At 53.4% G+C, this 15,079-nt stretch overlaps 5 protein-coding genes across 6 annotated transcripts; 3 read left to right on the top strand and 2 right to left on the bottom strand.

The window, feature by feature from the left end:
• Positions 1 to 29: 29 nt before the first annotated feature.
• On the bottom strand, positions 30 to 2,415 carry LOC121589339 (DNA helicase MCM8-like). The gene is made up of 3 exons (XM_041908167.1): positions 2,220 to 2,415; positions 705 to 2,162; positions 30 to 635 (listed from the first exon to the last, which is right to left on the bottom strand). Exons 1-3 carry the CDS (start codon positions 2,413 to 2,415, stop codon positions 139 to 141), a joined length of 2,151 nt encoding a protein of 716 aa, XP_041764101.1. The 3' UTR covers positions 30 to 138.
• LOC121589343 lies at positions 2,372 to 3,972 on the top strand. 2 transcript variants are annotated; one of them, XM_041908173.1, is made up of 5 exons: positions 2,372 to 2,454; positions 2,737 to 2,877; positions 2,941 to 3,055; positions 3,315 to 3,690; positions 3,766 to 3,972. In XM_041908173.1, exons 2-5 carry the CDS (start codon positions 2,778 to 2,780, stop codon positions 3,886 to 3,888), a joined length of 714 nt encoding a protein of 237 aa, XP_041764107.1. In that variant the 5' UTR covers positions 2,372 to 2,454; positions 2,737 to 2,777; the 3' UTR covers positions 3,889 to 3,972. The 2 variants fall into 2 exon arrangements, with proteins under 2 accessions (XP_041764107.1, XP_041764108.1); XM_041908174.1 differs by lacking the exon at positions 2,372 to 2,454 and having other exon boundaries at positions 2,653 to 2,877; positions 3,315 to 3,665; positions 3,766 to 3,856.
• A 467-nt stretch (positions 3,973 to 4,439) lies between these two features.
• LOC121589341 lies at positions 4,440 to 6,635 on the top strand. The gene is made up of 2 exons (XM_041908170.1): positions 4,440 to 4,600; positions 5,051 to 6,635. Exon 2 carries the CDS (start codon positions 5,051 to 5,053, stop codon positions 6,500 to 6,502), a length of 1,452 nt encoding a protein of 483 aa, XP_041764104.1. The 5' UTR covers positions 4,440 to 4,600; the 3' UTR covers positions 6,503 to 6,635.
• LOC121589342 lies at positions 6,575 to 8,124 on the bottom strand. Its single transcript, XM_041908172.1, has 2 exons — positions 6,988 to 8,124; positions 6,575 to 6,918 (listed from the first exon to the last, which is right to left on the bottom strand). Exons 1-2 carry the CDS (start codon positions 7,913 to 7,915, stop codon positions 6,719 to 6,721), a joined length of 1,128 nt encoding a protein of 375 aa, XP_041764106.1. The 5' UTR covers positions 7,916 to 8,124; the 3' UTR covers positions 6,575 to 6,718.
• Positions 8,125 to 8,439: 315 nt separating this feature from the next.
• On the top strand, positions 8,440 to 14,889 carry LOC121589336 (zonadhesin-like). The gene is made up of 3 exons (XM_041908159.1): positions 8,440 to 8,553; positions 10,061 to 14,465; positions 14,554 to 14,889. The coding sequence occupies exons 1-3, from the start codon at positions 8,533 to 8,535 to the stop codon at positions 14,739 to 14,741; spliced, it is 4,614 nt and encodes a 1,537-aa protein (XP_041764093.1). The 5' UTR covers positions 8,440 to 8,532; the 3' UTR covers positions 14,742 to 14,889.
• Positions 14,890 to 15,079: the final 190 nt, after the last annotated feature.

Genomic DNA, 15,079 nt, shown 5'->3' with positions numbered 1-15,079 from the left:
TTTGAATTGCAACATTGTGACCGTTGAAGTTTAGAGTTCATAACAAAAAAAGTTCTTTATTCGGGTTATTGTGTTGTGAGATTGTCAGGTAAGTTTAACTAAATTTCTATAAAATTAGAAACTTCGAATCAACCATCTTCAAACGAGCAATCGGTAGCATCCTGCACTTTTCTTCAACAAATAACCCTGAATGTTAAGCTTTTCGATAATTTCATCTTCAAAGCCCGGCATTCCCTGTTCTTCAATTATTGCGCGAAGCTCTTTCAGGCTAAATGATTTTGTTTTGCGCTCCACCGATCGGGCTCTTAACACTTCCAAAAACTGACGAATACTGGCTGCCTTCACTCCTCCCTTTTTAGCGGACAATTGCACCGTCGGGGCACGATCGTTCGTATCGTACCTATCGTACCAGCTGCGACTTACAATCCTGATGGTTTCCATCACATGCTCTGTTGTAATATGCGCTGAAAGATCCATCCTGGCCCTGGCGAGAGCCATGCTCTTGATTTGAGCCATTTTCATCCCATTCGTTATGTTTAACCGGTGGGGCATGGAATACATTTCGGAGAAGAAGCGCTCCAGCACTGCCATTGACTCCTCGGTAAATTCGGGATTACAGTGCGAACGTGAGTAATCTACAAAAAGGGAGAAACATACATAAGGATTTGATGAACATGCATAAAACCAAGTTCAAACTGGCCCACCTATGTACTTCCGCAACAGTTCGATCGGCAAACGATCGCAATGTTCTTCAGGCTTTAGCCTAAGCTGTCGTACTAATGGTATTTCAACGCTGCATTTGCTTGCGCAAGGAGTTTCGGGGTGCAACCGAACACCGTCGGAGCAAACGAGTTCCTCTGGCGGAATGATTACATCTTCCATTAGAAATACCAACGCAAACTTTTCCATCAAATTCCTTGGTAGCATGAAATTATCCAAGAACGGTTTCCTGGTATCAAGTACGCCCCTGTTGGGCATTACGGTTGCCAGCAAGGTAGTCTGAGGTGGTGTGTCGGTTAGCATCTTTTCCAACATTTCTAGCTTATCCATTTTATCGATTCGTTCGATACAACAAACTCCCTGCCCGGGTAGTGTTGGTGATTTAGCCATCAAATACTGCAGACGAACCTCATCTCGGTATGGATCGTTTTCCACAAATCCTTTCGGTGATGCTGCCATACAGCTTTCCAGTAGCTGTTGCGATTTACCGCTATCTATGTCAGCCAGCAGGACGTGCACATCGCCTGTAGTACTGAATAACGCAAGCAGTAAACCAGCTTTGACCGTTTCCAATCCAGCAACTGCTGGGCAGAGTGATTGTACCAGCAGCTTAAATAGGAACGCTTCAGATCGAATTGCATTGATCACTTCTTCGTCCGTGGAATTTACATTCCTTTCAATCCTACCATTGTCGAGATCCTTTCTTATGCAGATTGCTGCAACGAACTTGCTCGAATCGATTTTCAACACACCAGTTATGGTGACATTATCTCCTGCTTGCAAACCATCTACCAGCGCGCAAGGCACCTTCACTTCAATGGTTTGAGCAATAGATGCTACAGCATCTTGAACGATAATGAGTTGATGTGCTTCATCCCAATTCAACACGGACGCACTACAATACTCAATTCCTCCGCCAGCGCTGCATTGCTCACAGGTCCACTGGCGCGTAGTGTGAGGGTTATGGTGCCGCTCTAAAACGATCGTTTCGTGGCAGTATCTGCATTTGTACGCCCTCAAGGTGCTGGCAACAATCGGTTCACTAACATGTACGACCGTCCCACCAATCGTTACCAATTTGTCTGTGTAGCTAGCGTCAATTGTACTGACCGATTGTTCGGGGCCAAATAGATGCAACCGTGCAGTGATCTTCGGTATTTCGAATGTTTCGGGTGAAAAGGGATCAGCTTGGTGGGTTGCTGCAACGGTACGATACATGGCAAACCCCATACAGGCTATAGTGTGCTCAGGGAATGCTTCAATATCAGCTTCCAAAGTTGGCCATGCATCTTTAAGGCAAAGATCAGTGCGGGCAAGAGTAAGCTTGAATTCAAAGCTGCCGGAACTTTCCGCTTCTAATGGTGAATATTCACACCGATAATCGTGGTAGTGTTTCTCCAAGCAGCGAATGTGTTTGTTTGTTGTTCGGCAGGTTTGTACATCTAGGACGGAGTGAATAGTATGAGAGACTTCCATTAAACCGCTTACAGTTCACTTACCTTTGTTCGGAAAGTAAAGCTGCCAACCGATGTAATCCAGTGCGTCGGAACAACTTCGACTGTCGATACCGAATTCGTCAAACAGTACACTAGCTTGTGATGAGTATTGTTCATCCTGAAAGTTGCTGGCAAATTCTGCACCATCACCAAACTCCCAATCACACGGTGTTGTTCCAAACAGATCCCATTCGTCCATGGTAACGAGTCGCTGCAAACGCCACCAACAACGACCGAAGTATGCCAACAACCACAAAAACACACCGCCTGCTTTGTGAGCGATGAGAGCAAATGTGAAGAGAGTCGCCACAATCACACACTCATACTCAAACACGCACACACACACACATAAACGTGCACGTTGTGTACACAAAGGAATAATCCGTATTATTAGTATTGGTATTGGTGTGCTATTTTAAAAATCGACCGTTGATAAGATAACGCGACTTTGGCCAAAGCGGAGTATCACCCAAAATCTGCACTGTTTAATCCACTTCAACAATCAATTTATTTCCCCCAGGGTTTAGGTTACTCTGCCTTTTACGACTACGGAACGGTAAGATGGAGTTAAAATGTAAAGTGTTTCTACGATACTGTACCTGTCTCGCCGTGATAGGAGCGCTTCTCGTTTGGCCAGCTCCCGTGCACAGTGCCGTAGTTGGTAAGCTGTTTAAAAATGTATCTTATCGACCGTTCGAATTTACTGCTTTCTATGCTATGATAGTGATTGGTGCCCGTCCGTACCTGGAACGAGTTGCAAAACGCGTGGTGGAAATCTTGGAAGGGAGATACATTTCTGGAAACTCGCTGCCAATTGCGGACTACGTAGCTCCTATACAGTAAGTGTACCAGGGGTAGTAACGGCTTGCCAAACGCACACTAATAGTGATGACAGAGCAAGGTTAGACGTTGAATCAGTTCATGTTTATCACTATTGGTAGCTGCTATTGGGGTGATAACACTAATTAGTGTATCGTAAAACTACTTCCATTACGGTGGCTGTTAACACTATCAAGGTTGATTAGATGGCGCTGTTTACACAAAAAAAAAATCTGTTCGGATTCTGCAGACATTTTGCCTTCTCTCATTACTCCACAGACTAACCGACAAAGGCCTTTCCATTACTGGCAATGTATCGTTTCATTCGGCCTTTCTCGCCAAGATCGATTCGATCGAGTTCGACGCACAGAAGTTTTCGGAAATCTTTCTCAACACGGAGGTAACCGTGCAAGGAGCACTGAAGTGGCACGGCATTGGCGTAGTGCTGGACTTTGCCGCCAATCTGGAGGAGTACAACGGGACGGGCACACTGTACGTCACGTACAATCAGTTCGATTTCCCGCTAAAGGTGACGAAACCGTTCAATTCCACCGAACCGTCCGGCTCGCTCCAGTTCATGTCGATAGACAATTCGAACAAGATCGTCACGGTGGGCTATCCAAACAACAAGTACGTGCAGCTAATTTCACGTGCGGTAAGAATGGCTTAGTATTAGTCTTCATTTTTAAGCTGTACTCATACTGCTTGTGCAATCTTTCTGTTCTTGCAGATAATGACAAACTTCGATTTTCGCGATTACATGATAGCTTCGTTCCGGAATTGGAACTTTCAAAACTTGCTGAAAGCGGTCATCGACGAAGTACCGTTCCCAGAAGTTTGCTACAACTGCTGATTGTCGCTCGGAGAAGGTTTAAATTTATCTGCTGCGTACCGTTAGAAAGACGTTGAATAAAGTCTTTCGATGATGGTTTGGCGACATCATGCGTTTGATATCTTTTTTTTATTCTGACATTTTTTCACCGATAAACGGCTTAAGCTTAAGCCAACGCAGTATCCTAAAACGCAGTGGTTCGCAGTGGCTTATCCTAAATAAGTAGTGGACGTAATCCGCCGAACTGGAACTTAACCTTGACAAGCGCAACTACACACAAGCAAAACACTATACTGATAGCAAGGGATCCATGTGACAATTACTGAAAAAATATCTCTGAACAATCAATTCGTCGTTGACTGACGTTGGAACTCTTTGGCAGAAAAAAAAGCGAAACAAAACAAAAATCTATTCTTAAAGTATCACATTCTGCTGAACATGTGCTGGGCTAAAGCATAAGAAGGACTGACACCGAAGCCATGCGGAAAATTTGCCAAATTTTGCTGCTGTACACGTATCAGCTAGCTCGCAAGATAAAGAAACGATATCTTCCAGTATAAGTCTGCCCCTCGTCCTCCCTGCCAAGCCGAAAACCGATAACAACAATCTAACCAGCACGGAGCTGTGACCCGTTATTGAAGTAGAAGTCAGTTCTCCACCAGACGTGTATCATCTCGTAGGTCCACCGCAGGTTGGCTCCTATGTTGGTCACCTGTTGCTAAACTTCTCAAAGGTAGGTAGGGCTGTTACAATTGTAGCTGCTCTACACGTTTCCAGATACATCATCTCACAATGGCTCAACAGACAAACAGATCCAGTCTATTCAGGAGGTGTCCTATTAGCTCAGAGAGCTTTTTAGTTCCACCTGTCCAGCAAAAGTTGGGCATCACCGTCCGCTGCAGACGCCCGTTTGCTTAGAAAGATAAGAAAGTGCGAAAGACCGTCGGTAGTGATATCAGTAAGGTGACATTTTTGACCGGTGAATAGACGCGTGTGTCATAGCCATATGATGTATTGACTGCCGGTAATCGGCAATCATGATGGCGTAATTGATCGCACGAGACTGAATGATTAATTGTGATTGAAAAATTGAGCTCAAACTAATAGGCGGCAAAGAAAACTGACACTCTTTCCCTGTCTCGTCAACTTGATGTTCCGTGTTTGTTGTTCCCTTTCATTGCAGATGAATCTTATAGCAATAGTGGCAGTGTTGGCGTGTCTGGCAAACTGCTTGCACGCTGCACCCACACCGTGCGAAACCTCAACCCTGGAGGACACCGTGTGTGAACAAACCGAATATGAAGCGTATCGTGACTGCGTCGAAGAGCTAAAGGCAGCTCGCCAGAAGCGACAGACGCTACCCTGTCCACCGGTTGTCGTGGAGCCCGTGATTCAAACGGCGAAACCATTCGTGGCGTTCGTGCCCGTCAAACCGCTGCCCGTTCTCCAGCGACCGGTGCTGAAGAGCCTAGACCGCACGGTGATCGTACGTCCCGACACGAACCAGATCGACGATGGCGGTGCAGCAGACGATGAGGACGGCGAGAACAGTGTGCACTATCGCGTACCGGTCAATGTGACCACCGTTATACGGCTCACGAACATAGTGAACAACACCAACCACATCCACATGCCGACCACGCTGAACAACACCAACGTGAACAACATCCACGTGTACACGAATCTAACCGAGCTGGCTCCGGACGATGGTAGCAGCGGCCCGGAACGGGAGCGCTGCTGTACGGCGGTGCGCCCCAAGAGTTGCCACACGTCGACGCAGGGAGTGCGCTGCAAGCATCACAAGTTCCAAACCTGCGGCCCACAGTGTACGGCCGACGTGATACACGTTCAGCAGCGCAAGCGCTGCAACCGCTTCACGGGCGAATGTAAGGAAAAGATCGCTTACGTCCCGCAGCCTGAAAAGCCAACCTGCGTGTACATCGACGAGTGGCCGTACGTGGTGTGCGGCAAGCCGGCCAACATGAGTGTGATATGTGCGGGCTGCTACGACCATTACGGGCACGGGTACGAGGCGTTCAATGGGCACGCGCGGGTACAGGACCAGTGCCGCGGCTGCTATGACGATGCGTTTGACGTTGGTCCACGGTATAGGCGCGGTCCGGTGCTTCGTCCGTTCTACTACCATCAGGCACCCTGCTTCCTCGCCGGCAACTGTCCGGAGGGGTACGGCGACTGTGGCTACGGTTGCTACGGGCATGATCGTATTGATCCGGCCTGGGGTGCAGCACCGTCGGCGGTCGAAACGTTCGATCCCGCCCTGGATCAATCGAACGTGATCTACTACGATGGGGACGATTTCGCGGTGTCGAACGAGGCGTCGGACGATTGGGGCGTACCGACGGCCAAGTGTGCCGTCGTCACGGATGGTTCAACCATTACGGTTAAGAACTGTACGCAGGGTGTGGATAATCCTTACATGGCCGCACCGGCTACCCATCCACAGTATGGGCAGAAGTGGCAGGAGAAGAAAGGAGAAGAAACGAACAAGCTGCCTGCCAGTGGGCCCGGTGAGGACGAGGACGAGGACCAGGACGAGGAGGACGGTTCGGGTGCTGGTGCCATGAACAATGAGGTGTACTTCGTGGAGGAGTACGACGAGGAGGAAAATCTTTAAACGCCTCCTGCGTAGTGTAGTGAGCGTAAAGCCTGCAAGGAATGTTGTTCAAAATAGGAAGTAAAATGCAAATAAAAGTCACGCACGCGAGAAGAAGCTCGACCAGTTTATTGTGCGTCCATAGTTTAACCTACTTCTTGTACGTGCTAGCTTATTTGGGTGGTAGCATATCTTTAACGAAATATTATTTAAAAGGTAGAATGTAAGGTTGGGGTCTCACCCAACTAAAGTGCGATTTGCTCTCGGTTGCTCCAGCAGGTCTATAATTTTCTCCTCGGTCATCACGCACACCTGTCCAGGGGAATCCTTGCAGAACGCGTCCTGATCGACAAAGTGACAGCTCGCATTCTTCGCACAGTCGTACGTGTAGCACATCGGGTGGCATCGGCTTCTTCCCCGGAGGCAGCCAGAACAATCTGAAACGATAGACAGTACAAGGCTTACACCGCAGGACAACTCTCCTCAACGCAGCCGCTAGCTTATACCTGGCCTTGGGCACTGTCCCATATGACAGTGAGGGGTGTATGCCGGGTAGTTCGTCATCGGTGGCATAATCAACCATGGATGCTGATAGCGAGGCTTCCTCGGTCGCAGGTACATCACCTTTGCCGTGCAAACCCGGGCACACACGTACTGCTTCCGATGGAAGCAAACCCACTCGTCCTCCTGCTTACGGCACACCCTTGGCGACACGATCATGCAGCAGGGAGGATCCGAGTCCGGTGCTTTCGTTGTCGCAGGTTCGTCCGTGCTGTCGTCCGCCGGTGGAGTGTCCGTTTTACTCGGCGGCTTGGTCTCGTTTGGGCCTTCCTCGTGCACGGTGGTTTCGTTGTTTCTTATCACGACCAGTCGCAAAGCTCCGTTCGCTTTCCGGCGCATGATCTGCACTATGACGTTGTTGACCGTGTTCGTGTTGAATGTGGTTTCGTTATTGATCACATTATGGTTGTTAACGATCTTCTCGTAGCTTACGGTGAGATGGTGATCGCGCGTCGGAACCATACCGACCTGTTCCGCGTCATCGTCATCATCCTCATCCTCCGCCTGCTCTTCCTCCACATTGTTCGGATCGAGCGGATCCGGCACCGGGAGCTTGATATGCAACGGTGGCACAACTATGAAGCTTTCCTTCGCTGGAACGACCTCCAGTATCGGGGGCAAGACCTGTGGGTGGCAACCTCCATTCCACAGAACGGATCCCGCCGGGCAGCCGGCTGCTACCTGGGTAAGGAAACAGTTGCCTTTGTACTCACTGTAGCCGGGATTGCACACACACTTGCCCGCCACCTTCGCTCCGTTTAGGCAGATAGGCGGAATTGATACACTCTTCGGCACAGTTTCGGCCGGGAAGGCTAACGGGAGCAGGGCCAGCGCGGTGGCAAAGCACCACAGTGTACAGGATCCGCGAAACATTCCCCTCCTATGGCTTAAACGTCTGCCCGAATGTCAGTCTAAGTTGGAACTGAAAATATCATTTCCCGGATTCCAGCTAACGACCCACCGTGGTTGATAACCTCTTTGGGTTAACCTTCACATTCCGAGTTTCGGCTTAGAGCATAGAACATGCAAAACAATTTTTTGGCGCTCCTGGTTGATTCTACGAATTAAATATACGGGCCGGTGCTGGAATTAGAATTCCACCGAAATTGATTATAACAGTGCCCAAACATGAATGGAGAGGTTAGGCCAACATTGTTGGCGTACACACACAAAAAAAAGACCCCATCCTCTCGATGTTCTAGAGGGAGCAGGGTGCCACTCGCGGTTACCTCACTGATAAGAAGTTGTCAAATTGTTGCAATGAACTCCCATGTGGGAAGAATTTAGCTGAAAATGCTGACGCGATTGGGGAGCACAAACTTCTTCCTACAATCTGGGGTTGACCTTCGAGGTGAGAGAATTGGGCGGATGGTAGAATAATATTTAAATCAACAGCAAGGCCACACCACACATCCAGTGTTAATCCGATTGCCGGACGGCGAGTATCGCCGGGCTCGATGGGATTGGCGTGAAGTTACGAGTGTATCGCGATGGAATTACGTGAAACAAAGGTAATCCGGTGCTGGGGGGCAACTGTGCAAAGTGGTTAACATAACATAACATATAAGTCTGTACTATTTCTCTACGGTCTCTAAAGCCTAACGTGCTTACAGTGTGTCCAAGCATATTTGGAATCGATTATAGAGTTTCATCCTTTTCCGTTTGAGCTAAAGTGCAACAATTATAACAAATACAATTGTGAAGCAGATTCGGAATGAGTTCATGCTAGAATGATGGGATAAGTGCCGCGAAACAAGTGGAGTTCATTGAATCCTTTCACTCGTTGAAATGAGATAAATCGCTCTAATAAGTTCGTATCGGTGGTCTATTAATTGGAAGTGCCAGTAAATGATCACGACGTACATTGTTACTGTAGAAATGAAGTAGATCGTGTGAAATAAGAAGAGGTCGCAACGAAGGAGGTCTAATCACTAGACAGGTACCGGGAAAGTGAAAATGAGAGTTTTTGTTATACAGTGAAATCTCGCTGTGATGTAGTCACTTGAAGATGAATATTGTCTTACTGATGTATTCCGTCACGGTTTTGAAACCCGTGGGCATATTTTTCAATGTTTCATCTATGACTTCGTTACCTAGACTCTCTCAGCTGAATTTCGTAGTACACAGAAATGTTTTATTTAGTGGTGAAATGAGGTCAAATTTCTACTCATTGATATTTTGGATGCTCCTGATACTTGATATCTTAGAAAGCTTTCTAAGCTTTAGATTCCTTGAAGATTTACCTTCACCAGTGTTACTGTATCTACTAATAAACTAGCTGAAATATGATGTTTGATGTATCGAAGGAGGATTATTCAAACTCCCTAACGAATCCACAAGATAGCTAGTCGAAGCAAATGATTTCATCATTATTCTACCATTTTTATAGAGACATTTGAGTGCAAATATTGAAATATTTCAACGCCGAAGATGTTCAAAATGTATAACATTGATAACTATTAGGCGGGAATTTCGGTTTCGTTTAACTTGCCACAGAATTCGTAATGTCTGCGCATGCTTTAGATAACTGAAAATCATTTTTTTTTCATGTTCCGGTTACAATGATTCAAATTTAAATTATCTCATGCAACATAACATAATTGTAACTGAAGGCTTTCAAATATAAATATGAAACTTTTCATACTGGAGCTTGGAATATCTTGTGAACGATTTGTGTAAAGTCGTCAGAAGGAACTATTTTCGAAGCGATTTTTCACAGACAACCTTGCAAAATTGTCATCTTTAATACAAGTGTTCCCACACAAAAATAGGTTTAGCTAAATTGTTTCTAACCATTGAGGGCAAACATTTTGACAGCAACTGTTTAGTCTATCATCGGTTTTCTAGTTTTTTCTTGTCGAATAATTTGCAACGCTCAATCTCACTCAGATTTCCATTGCATTATCAGTCGATTCCCGATGTGTGGCTATTCCGCTGTCGAAATACACTGATAATGACGAAAACAGTATGTTCGCTCACCGACCACTCTTCTCGACGTTCTTTGCTCCTTCCTTGCAGAGTGTAATATGCTGCCTGCTGCTAGCCGGGCTGCTTGACGCAGCGTTCGTCGCTAGCGCGGCCACAAACAGTACCGTTCCGGCTGTCGGGAACGTCACGGTTACGAATCAAACATGGACGGTTGGAAATCGAACGCGAACGAACCGCCAGATCATGTACCCGTACGGTGGTGGCGGCCTGCTGCCCACCGGCGGCGTGCTGCAACCCGGTGGCATAATGCCGATCGGCGGCATCATGACTGGGGCCGGTGTCGGCTCCACCGTGAACTGTCCCGCCGGCACCCAGCTACAGAATGGGCAGTGCGTGCAGCGCGTATCGTACTGCGGCGCGGGCTACAATCTCGTCGGCAACACGTGCGTCGGCCAAGCGACCTGCCAGGCCGGCTACACGCTCCTCAACGGCCAGTGCCATCTGCAGGCCCCTTGCGCTACGGCAACCTGCGGACAGGTGGCGGTGCCACCGCCTGTCATTATCCATCAGCCGCCGCCGACAGTGGTGCAACCTGCGCCACCGCCACCACCGCCCCCGGTCGTGACGTGTACGTGCGAGTCCGGCTACACGCAGGTGGGCGAACAGTGCGTCAAGTACGAGACGAAGCAGGTCGACATGCAGACGGAGGAAGGCAGCCAGCTGGAGGCCCTGACCTGCCCGGCCGGGTACGAGCTGAACTACGAGGAGTGCATCCAGCACAGCAACCAGGAGGCACGCTGTGCGCGGGGAATGCGCCGCGACGACGTGTGCGTCGTGCCGGCCGAATGCCGCTACCCGTACGCGATCGACGAGTACGGGCGGTGCGTGCGGAACATGAGTGCGCCGGCCAGCTGCCCGCCCGACACGCGGCTCGTCGGCGGCGTCTGCCTGTACAGTACGCCCCAGTGTCCGGCCGGCTACCGGCAGGAGGGCGGCATCTGCGTCCAGCGCGAACAGGTCCCGATCAGCTGCGAGGAGGGCGGCTCGCTCCAGGGCGGGCTGTGCGTCGTGTCCAGCCCGGAATGTCCGCCCGAGTACCGGCTGTCCGGGGGCCAGTGTGTGCTGGAGCGGCGCACGACGCCCCGCTGCCCGCCGGGCACGCGGCCCCAGAACGGCGTGTGCGTGGTGCAGGAGCTGAACTGTCCGCCCGGCTTCCAGGCCCGCCCCGGTGGCGTGTGCGTGAAGAAGGAGAACCGCCCCGCGACCTGCCCGTCCGGCGCCCGGCTGGTGGGGGACGTGTGCGAGTCCGAGCAGGACGTGTGCCCCCGCGACTACAAGCTCGAGTACATGCAGTGCGTCCGGTACAGCCAGCGGCCCGCCACCTGCCCGCGCGAGATGCGCATGCAGGCGGGCGAGTGCGTCTCCGCGTCGGTCAGCTGCGAGACGGGCTTCACGCTGCGCAATGGTGAGTGCGTGCGGGAGCTGACCGCCCGCCGGACCTGCCCACCGGGCAGCGTGATGCGCGACGACCAGTGCGTGGTGGGGGAGCCGCGCTGCGAGACCGGATTCGCGCTGCGCGATGGCGTCTGCGTGCAGCACCATCGGGAGGAGCCACGCTGCCCGGCCGGCGCGCAGTACCGCAGCGGGAAGTGTGTGCTGCGCGTGGACGACTGCCCGGCCGGGGCAACGCGCCGCGACGGGGAGTGTGTGCGGGGCGAGCAGGTGTCGCCGAGCTGCGAGGCCGGGTTTGTGTACGTGCGCGAGCGCTGCCTGGCGCAGGTGCAGTGCGAGTACGGCTACAACTACAACGCGAAGGAGGCGATGTGCGTGCGCATGTCGCGCACGACCATGACCTGCCCGGCCGGCACCGCGCTGGAGGGCGAGCGGTGCGTTACGCGCGACATGATCTGCATGGACGGGTACACGCTGCAGGGGGGCCAGTGCGTGATGCGCATGACGACGGCGCCGGTCTGTCCGCCCGGCACGACGCTCAGGGGGAGCCGGTGCCAGAGCAGCGTCGCGGCCCAGTGCCGCGTCGGCACGGTGCCAGTGAACGGGGCGTGCGAGACGCAGGAGACGGCCTACCCGAGCTGCCCGGCCGGCTACCAGTACTCGGCGGGCCAGTGCCACGGCACGACCATCACGACCGTCGCCAGCCCGGCCCCGGCCCCGAGCCCGTGCGCGTACGGCCTGTGCGCCAACCCGTGCATGACGGGCGCGTGCGGCATCCCGTGCGCTACCGGGTGTGCGGCGGCGGCGGCGGCCCAGACCCAAACCCAGACGCAAATGACGGCCTCGGTCCAGGCGGCGGCCTGCCCGGCCGGCTTCACCATGCAGAATGGCGTCTGCTCGCGCCGGTCGCTCCTCGCGATGGAGTGCCCGCCCGGCTACGCGATGGACGGCGGGCAGTGCATCGTCTACCACACGATGACGTGCGCGGTGGGCAGCTTCCTGCAAGGGGACCGGTGCGTGCGGCTGCAGACGCGGCCGGCCGTGTGCCGGGACGGCTACCAGCAGGCGGGCGACCGGTGCATCCACACGCGGCCTACCTGCCCGCCCGGCTACCGCAACCTGGAGGGCGCGTGCGTGACGCTGACCGAGCGGCCGGCCACCTGCCCGCCCGGCAGCACCAAGCGCAACGGGTTCTGCGTCGGCACGCTCAGCTGCCCGCCCGGCTACTACCTGCACCGTGGGACGTGCCAGCGCGAGGAGCATACGGCCATCACCTGCCCGCCCGGGTTCGTGTACACGGACGGGGAGTGCATTGCGCACTTCAGCTGCTCGGGCGGCTTCCGCCTCGAGGGCAACATGTGCGTGCGGACGGAGCAGCGCACGGTTTCGTGCCCGATGGCGGCCCGGCTCGTGCGCGACATGTGCGTGGTGGGCATACCGAGCTGCGAGCACGGCTACGACTACGTGGGCGACCGGTGCGTGAAGGTGGAGTACCGGAGCCCGATCTGTCCGCCCGGCACGCGGCTAAGCAGTGGGGTGTGCGTGCTGGTGCGGCCCCCGCAGTGCGAGACGGGCTACACGTTCTCGGCCGGCCAGTGCACGATGCTGGACCGGCGCCCGATCAACTGCCCGTACGAGTTCCAGATCGTGGGCAACCGGTGCGTCACCCAGCGGCTGCTCTGCCCGGCCGGGTTCGAGCTGAAGGGGCGCGAGTGTGTGCGCGAGGTGCGCGAAACGGTCCGCTGTCCGCACGGCAGCATGCTGCGGGACAATCTGTGCATCGGCGACGGGCCGGCCTGCGAGCCGGACTACAGCATGGTGCGGGGTGAGTGCGTCCGCACGAGCTACGGGTCGCCCGAGTGCCCGCCCGGCACGGTCATCACCGAGGGGCGGTGCGTGCGCAGTGCCACGTGCGCGCCGGGCTACCAGCTGCGCGGCGGCCAGTGCGTGAAGCAGCGCGTGGTGAAGCTGACGTGCGCGAGAGGTTCGATGATGGATGGGCGGTGCGTGGCGCCCGGACCGAACTGTCCGCCCGAGTACGAGCTGCGCCGGGAGGGCTGTGTGCGGCGCGAAACGAGGGAACCGACCTGTCCGTCCGGCGCGAGCCTGCAGCAGAACTACTGCGTCATCGATCGGCCCCAGTGCCCGGAGGGGTACCGGTACGCGCACGGCACCTGCACGAAGCTGGTCAAGCTGGCGGCCCAGTGTCGCAATGGCGCTGTGCTGCGGGACGGTATGTGCGTGACGAAGGTGACCAGCTCGAAGGCGACCTGTTCGGCGGGCTACATGCTGCAGGGTTCGTCGTGCGTGCGGACGCTCTACGCGCAGCGCACCTGCACGACCTCGGCGCCGGCCGTACCGTACACGCCGAGCGTCAGTGTCGGCAGCAGCAGCATCATCGGCAGCGCTGGCAGCATCCTGTCCAGCGCGCCGACCATCATCCAGCAAGCGTCCTACCCGTCGTACGTCTCGGTCGGTTCCGGGGTGGTTCCGGGCAACTACACTACCGACTTTGAGTCGGCAGGGCCAAGTCACAGCAGCAACTTCGATGACTACTTCACCGGGGAGCAGGCTGGAGGCGGCTTCGAGGACTTCCCGAGCTACTCGGGCGGCAGTGCACGGGAGGACACGAGGGAGCCCGGCTCGGCGTCGAGCGTCGCTGGAGGAAGCTTCGATGACTTCCCGAGCTACTCGAGCGGGGACACGTACGTGCCGCCGGGCTCGGACTACGAGATGAGGGAGTCCGGGCCGGCGTCGAGCGTCGCGGTCGAGGCCGAAGCGACCGATGCGAGCGTGGCGCGTGTGAAGCGCTGCACCGTGATTGGGCCGCGGGTTTGCGTGCAGGACGAGGAGGAACAGTGGTCGTGCGAGCAGACGCACTATCGCAACATTGCGTCCAGCTTCTGTGAAAGCGAAAGCACGACCGTGCAGCTGACCGCAAGGGTGCATTTGTCGCACAACGAGACGTTCATCGTAATGGCACCGCCAGAACAGGAGGAGGAAGGATACGGCTACGAGGAGGAGGACGCGGAAGATGAAGAAGGTAATGGTCGGAAGCTGGAAAATGGGAGTTTGCATGTAACTTATACTTTTTCTTTCTCTCTATCTCTCTCTCTCTCTCTTCGATGCAGCTGCCATGGATTGTGGTGATTGTGCCGATCAGAGCTACAGCTGTTCGAAGAAGTGCTACACGTACGAGGAGTGCACCGGTTGCAGCACGGTCGAGCTGAGTAGCTTCTGCGAAACCCTATCGTACAGAGCGGCTGGTAGCGACCAGGCACTGTCGCGGGTGTGTGAATACTTAAAAATAGATGCATGAGCCACACACACACAAACACACACACCACCACCACCTCATCTGCATCCGATGTTATTGATAATAGCAAAACTAACCTAATCAATGTTCCACACTAGCCGGGTAGGCAAATAAAATTACACATCTAATCAAATGTGTATGGCAATAGTTACTTTTTGTTTGTTATGTACTTTCTGGAAGAATGTCTAGAATAGTGTCCACTAAAAGTAAGGATATATTGCGGCATCTAACAATTCCACCGTCCACAGCAACATCCATTAGTCCTTCCAAGCAGTGTTGAGAAAACCGAATTCTACTGCTGATTGGAACGTCTGAGGGAGGATAGAGGTTAACTTCCAGAA

This window comes from Anopheles merus, chromosome 2R, assembly GCF_017562075.2.
Source record: "Anopheles merus strain MAF chromosome 2R, AmerM5.1, whole genome shotgun sequence".
NCBI lineage: Eukaryota > Metazoa > Arthropoda > Insecta > Diptera > Culicidae > Anopheles > Anopheles merus.
This window is presented reverse-complemented; position numbering and strand designations above follow the sequence as displayed.

Excerpts from the sequence above, each read along its gene's own strand:
- LOC121589339 (XM_041908167.1), bottom strand. The coding sequence starts at position 2,415 with ATGGACGAATGGGATCTGTTTGGAACAACACCGTGTGATTGGGAGTTT. Across the intron at positions 2,163-2,219 it reads GCTTTACTTTCCGAACAAAG|ATGTACAAACCTGCCGAACA; the intron begins GTAAGTGAACTG and ends ACTCCGTCCTAG. Across the intron at positions 636-704 it reads ACTGTTGCGGAAGTACATAG|ATTACTCACGTTCGCACTGT; the intron begins GTGGGCCAGTTT and ends CCCTTTTTGTAG.
- LOC121589343 (XM_041908173.1), top strand. The coding sequence starts at position 2,778 with ATGGAGTTAAAATGTAAAGTGTTTCTACGATACTGTACCTGTCTCGCC. Across the intron at positions 2,878-2,940 it reads CGTGCACAGTGCCGTAGTTG|TGATTGGTGCCCGTCCGTAC; the intron begins GTAAGCTGTTTA and ends ATGCTATGATAG. Across the intron at positions 3,691-3,765 it reads TGCAGCTAATTTCACGTGCG|ATAATGACAAACTTCGATTT; the intron begins GTAAGAATGGCT and ends CTGTTCTTGCAG.
- LOC121589341 (XM_041908170.1), top strand. The coding sequence starts at position 5,051 with ATGAATCTTATAGCAATAGTGGCAGTGTTGGCGTGTCTGGCAAACTGC.
- LOC121589342 (XM_041908172.1), bottom strand. The coding sequence starts at position 7,915 with ATGTTTCGCGGATCCTGTACACTGTGGTGCTTTGCCACCGCGCTGGCC. Across the intron at positions 6,919-6,987 it reads GGGACAGTGCCCAAGGCCAG|ATTGTTCTGGCTGCCTCCGG; the intron begins GTATAAGCTAGC and ends CTATCGTTTCAG.
- LOC121589336 (XM_041908159.1), top strand. The coding sequence starts at position 8,533 with ATGGAATTACGTGAAACAAAG. Across the intron at positions 8,554-10,060 it reads TGGAATTACGTGAAACAAAG|AGTGTAATATGCTGCCTGCT; the intron begins GTAATCCGGTGC and ends CCTTCCTTGCAG. Across the intron at positions 14,466-14,553 it reads GGACGCGGAAGATGAAGAAG|CTGCCATGGATTGTGGTGAT; the intron begins GTAATGGTCGGA and ends TCTTCGATGCAG.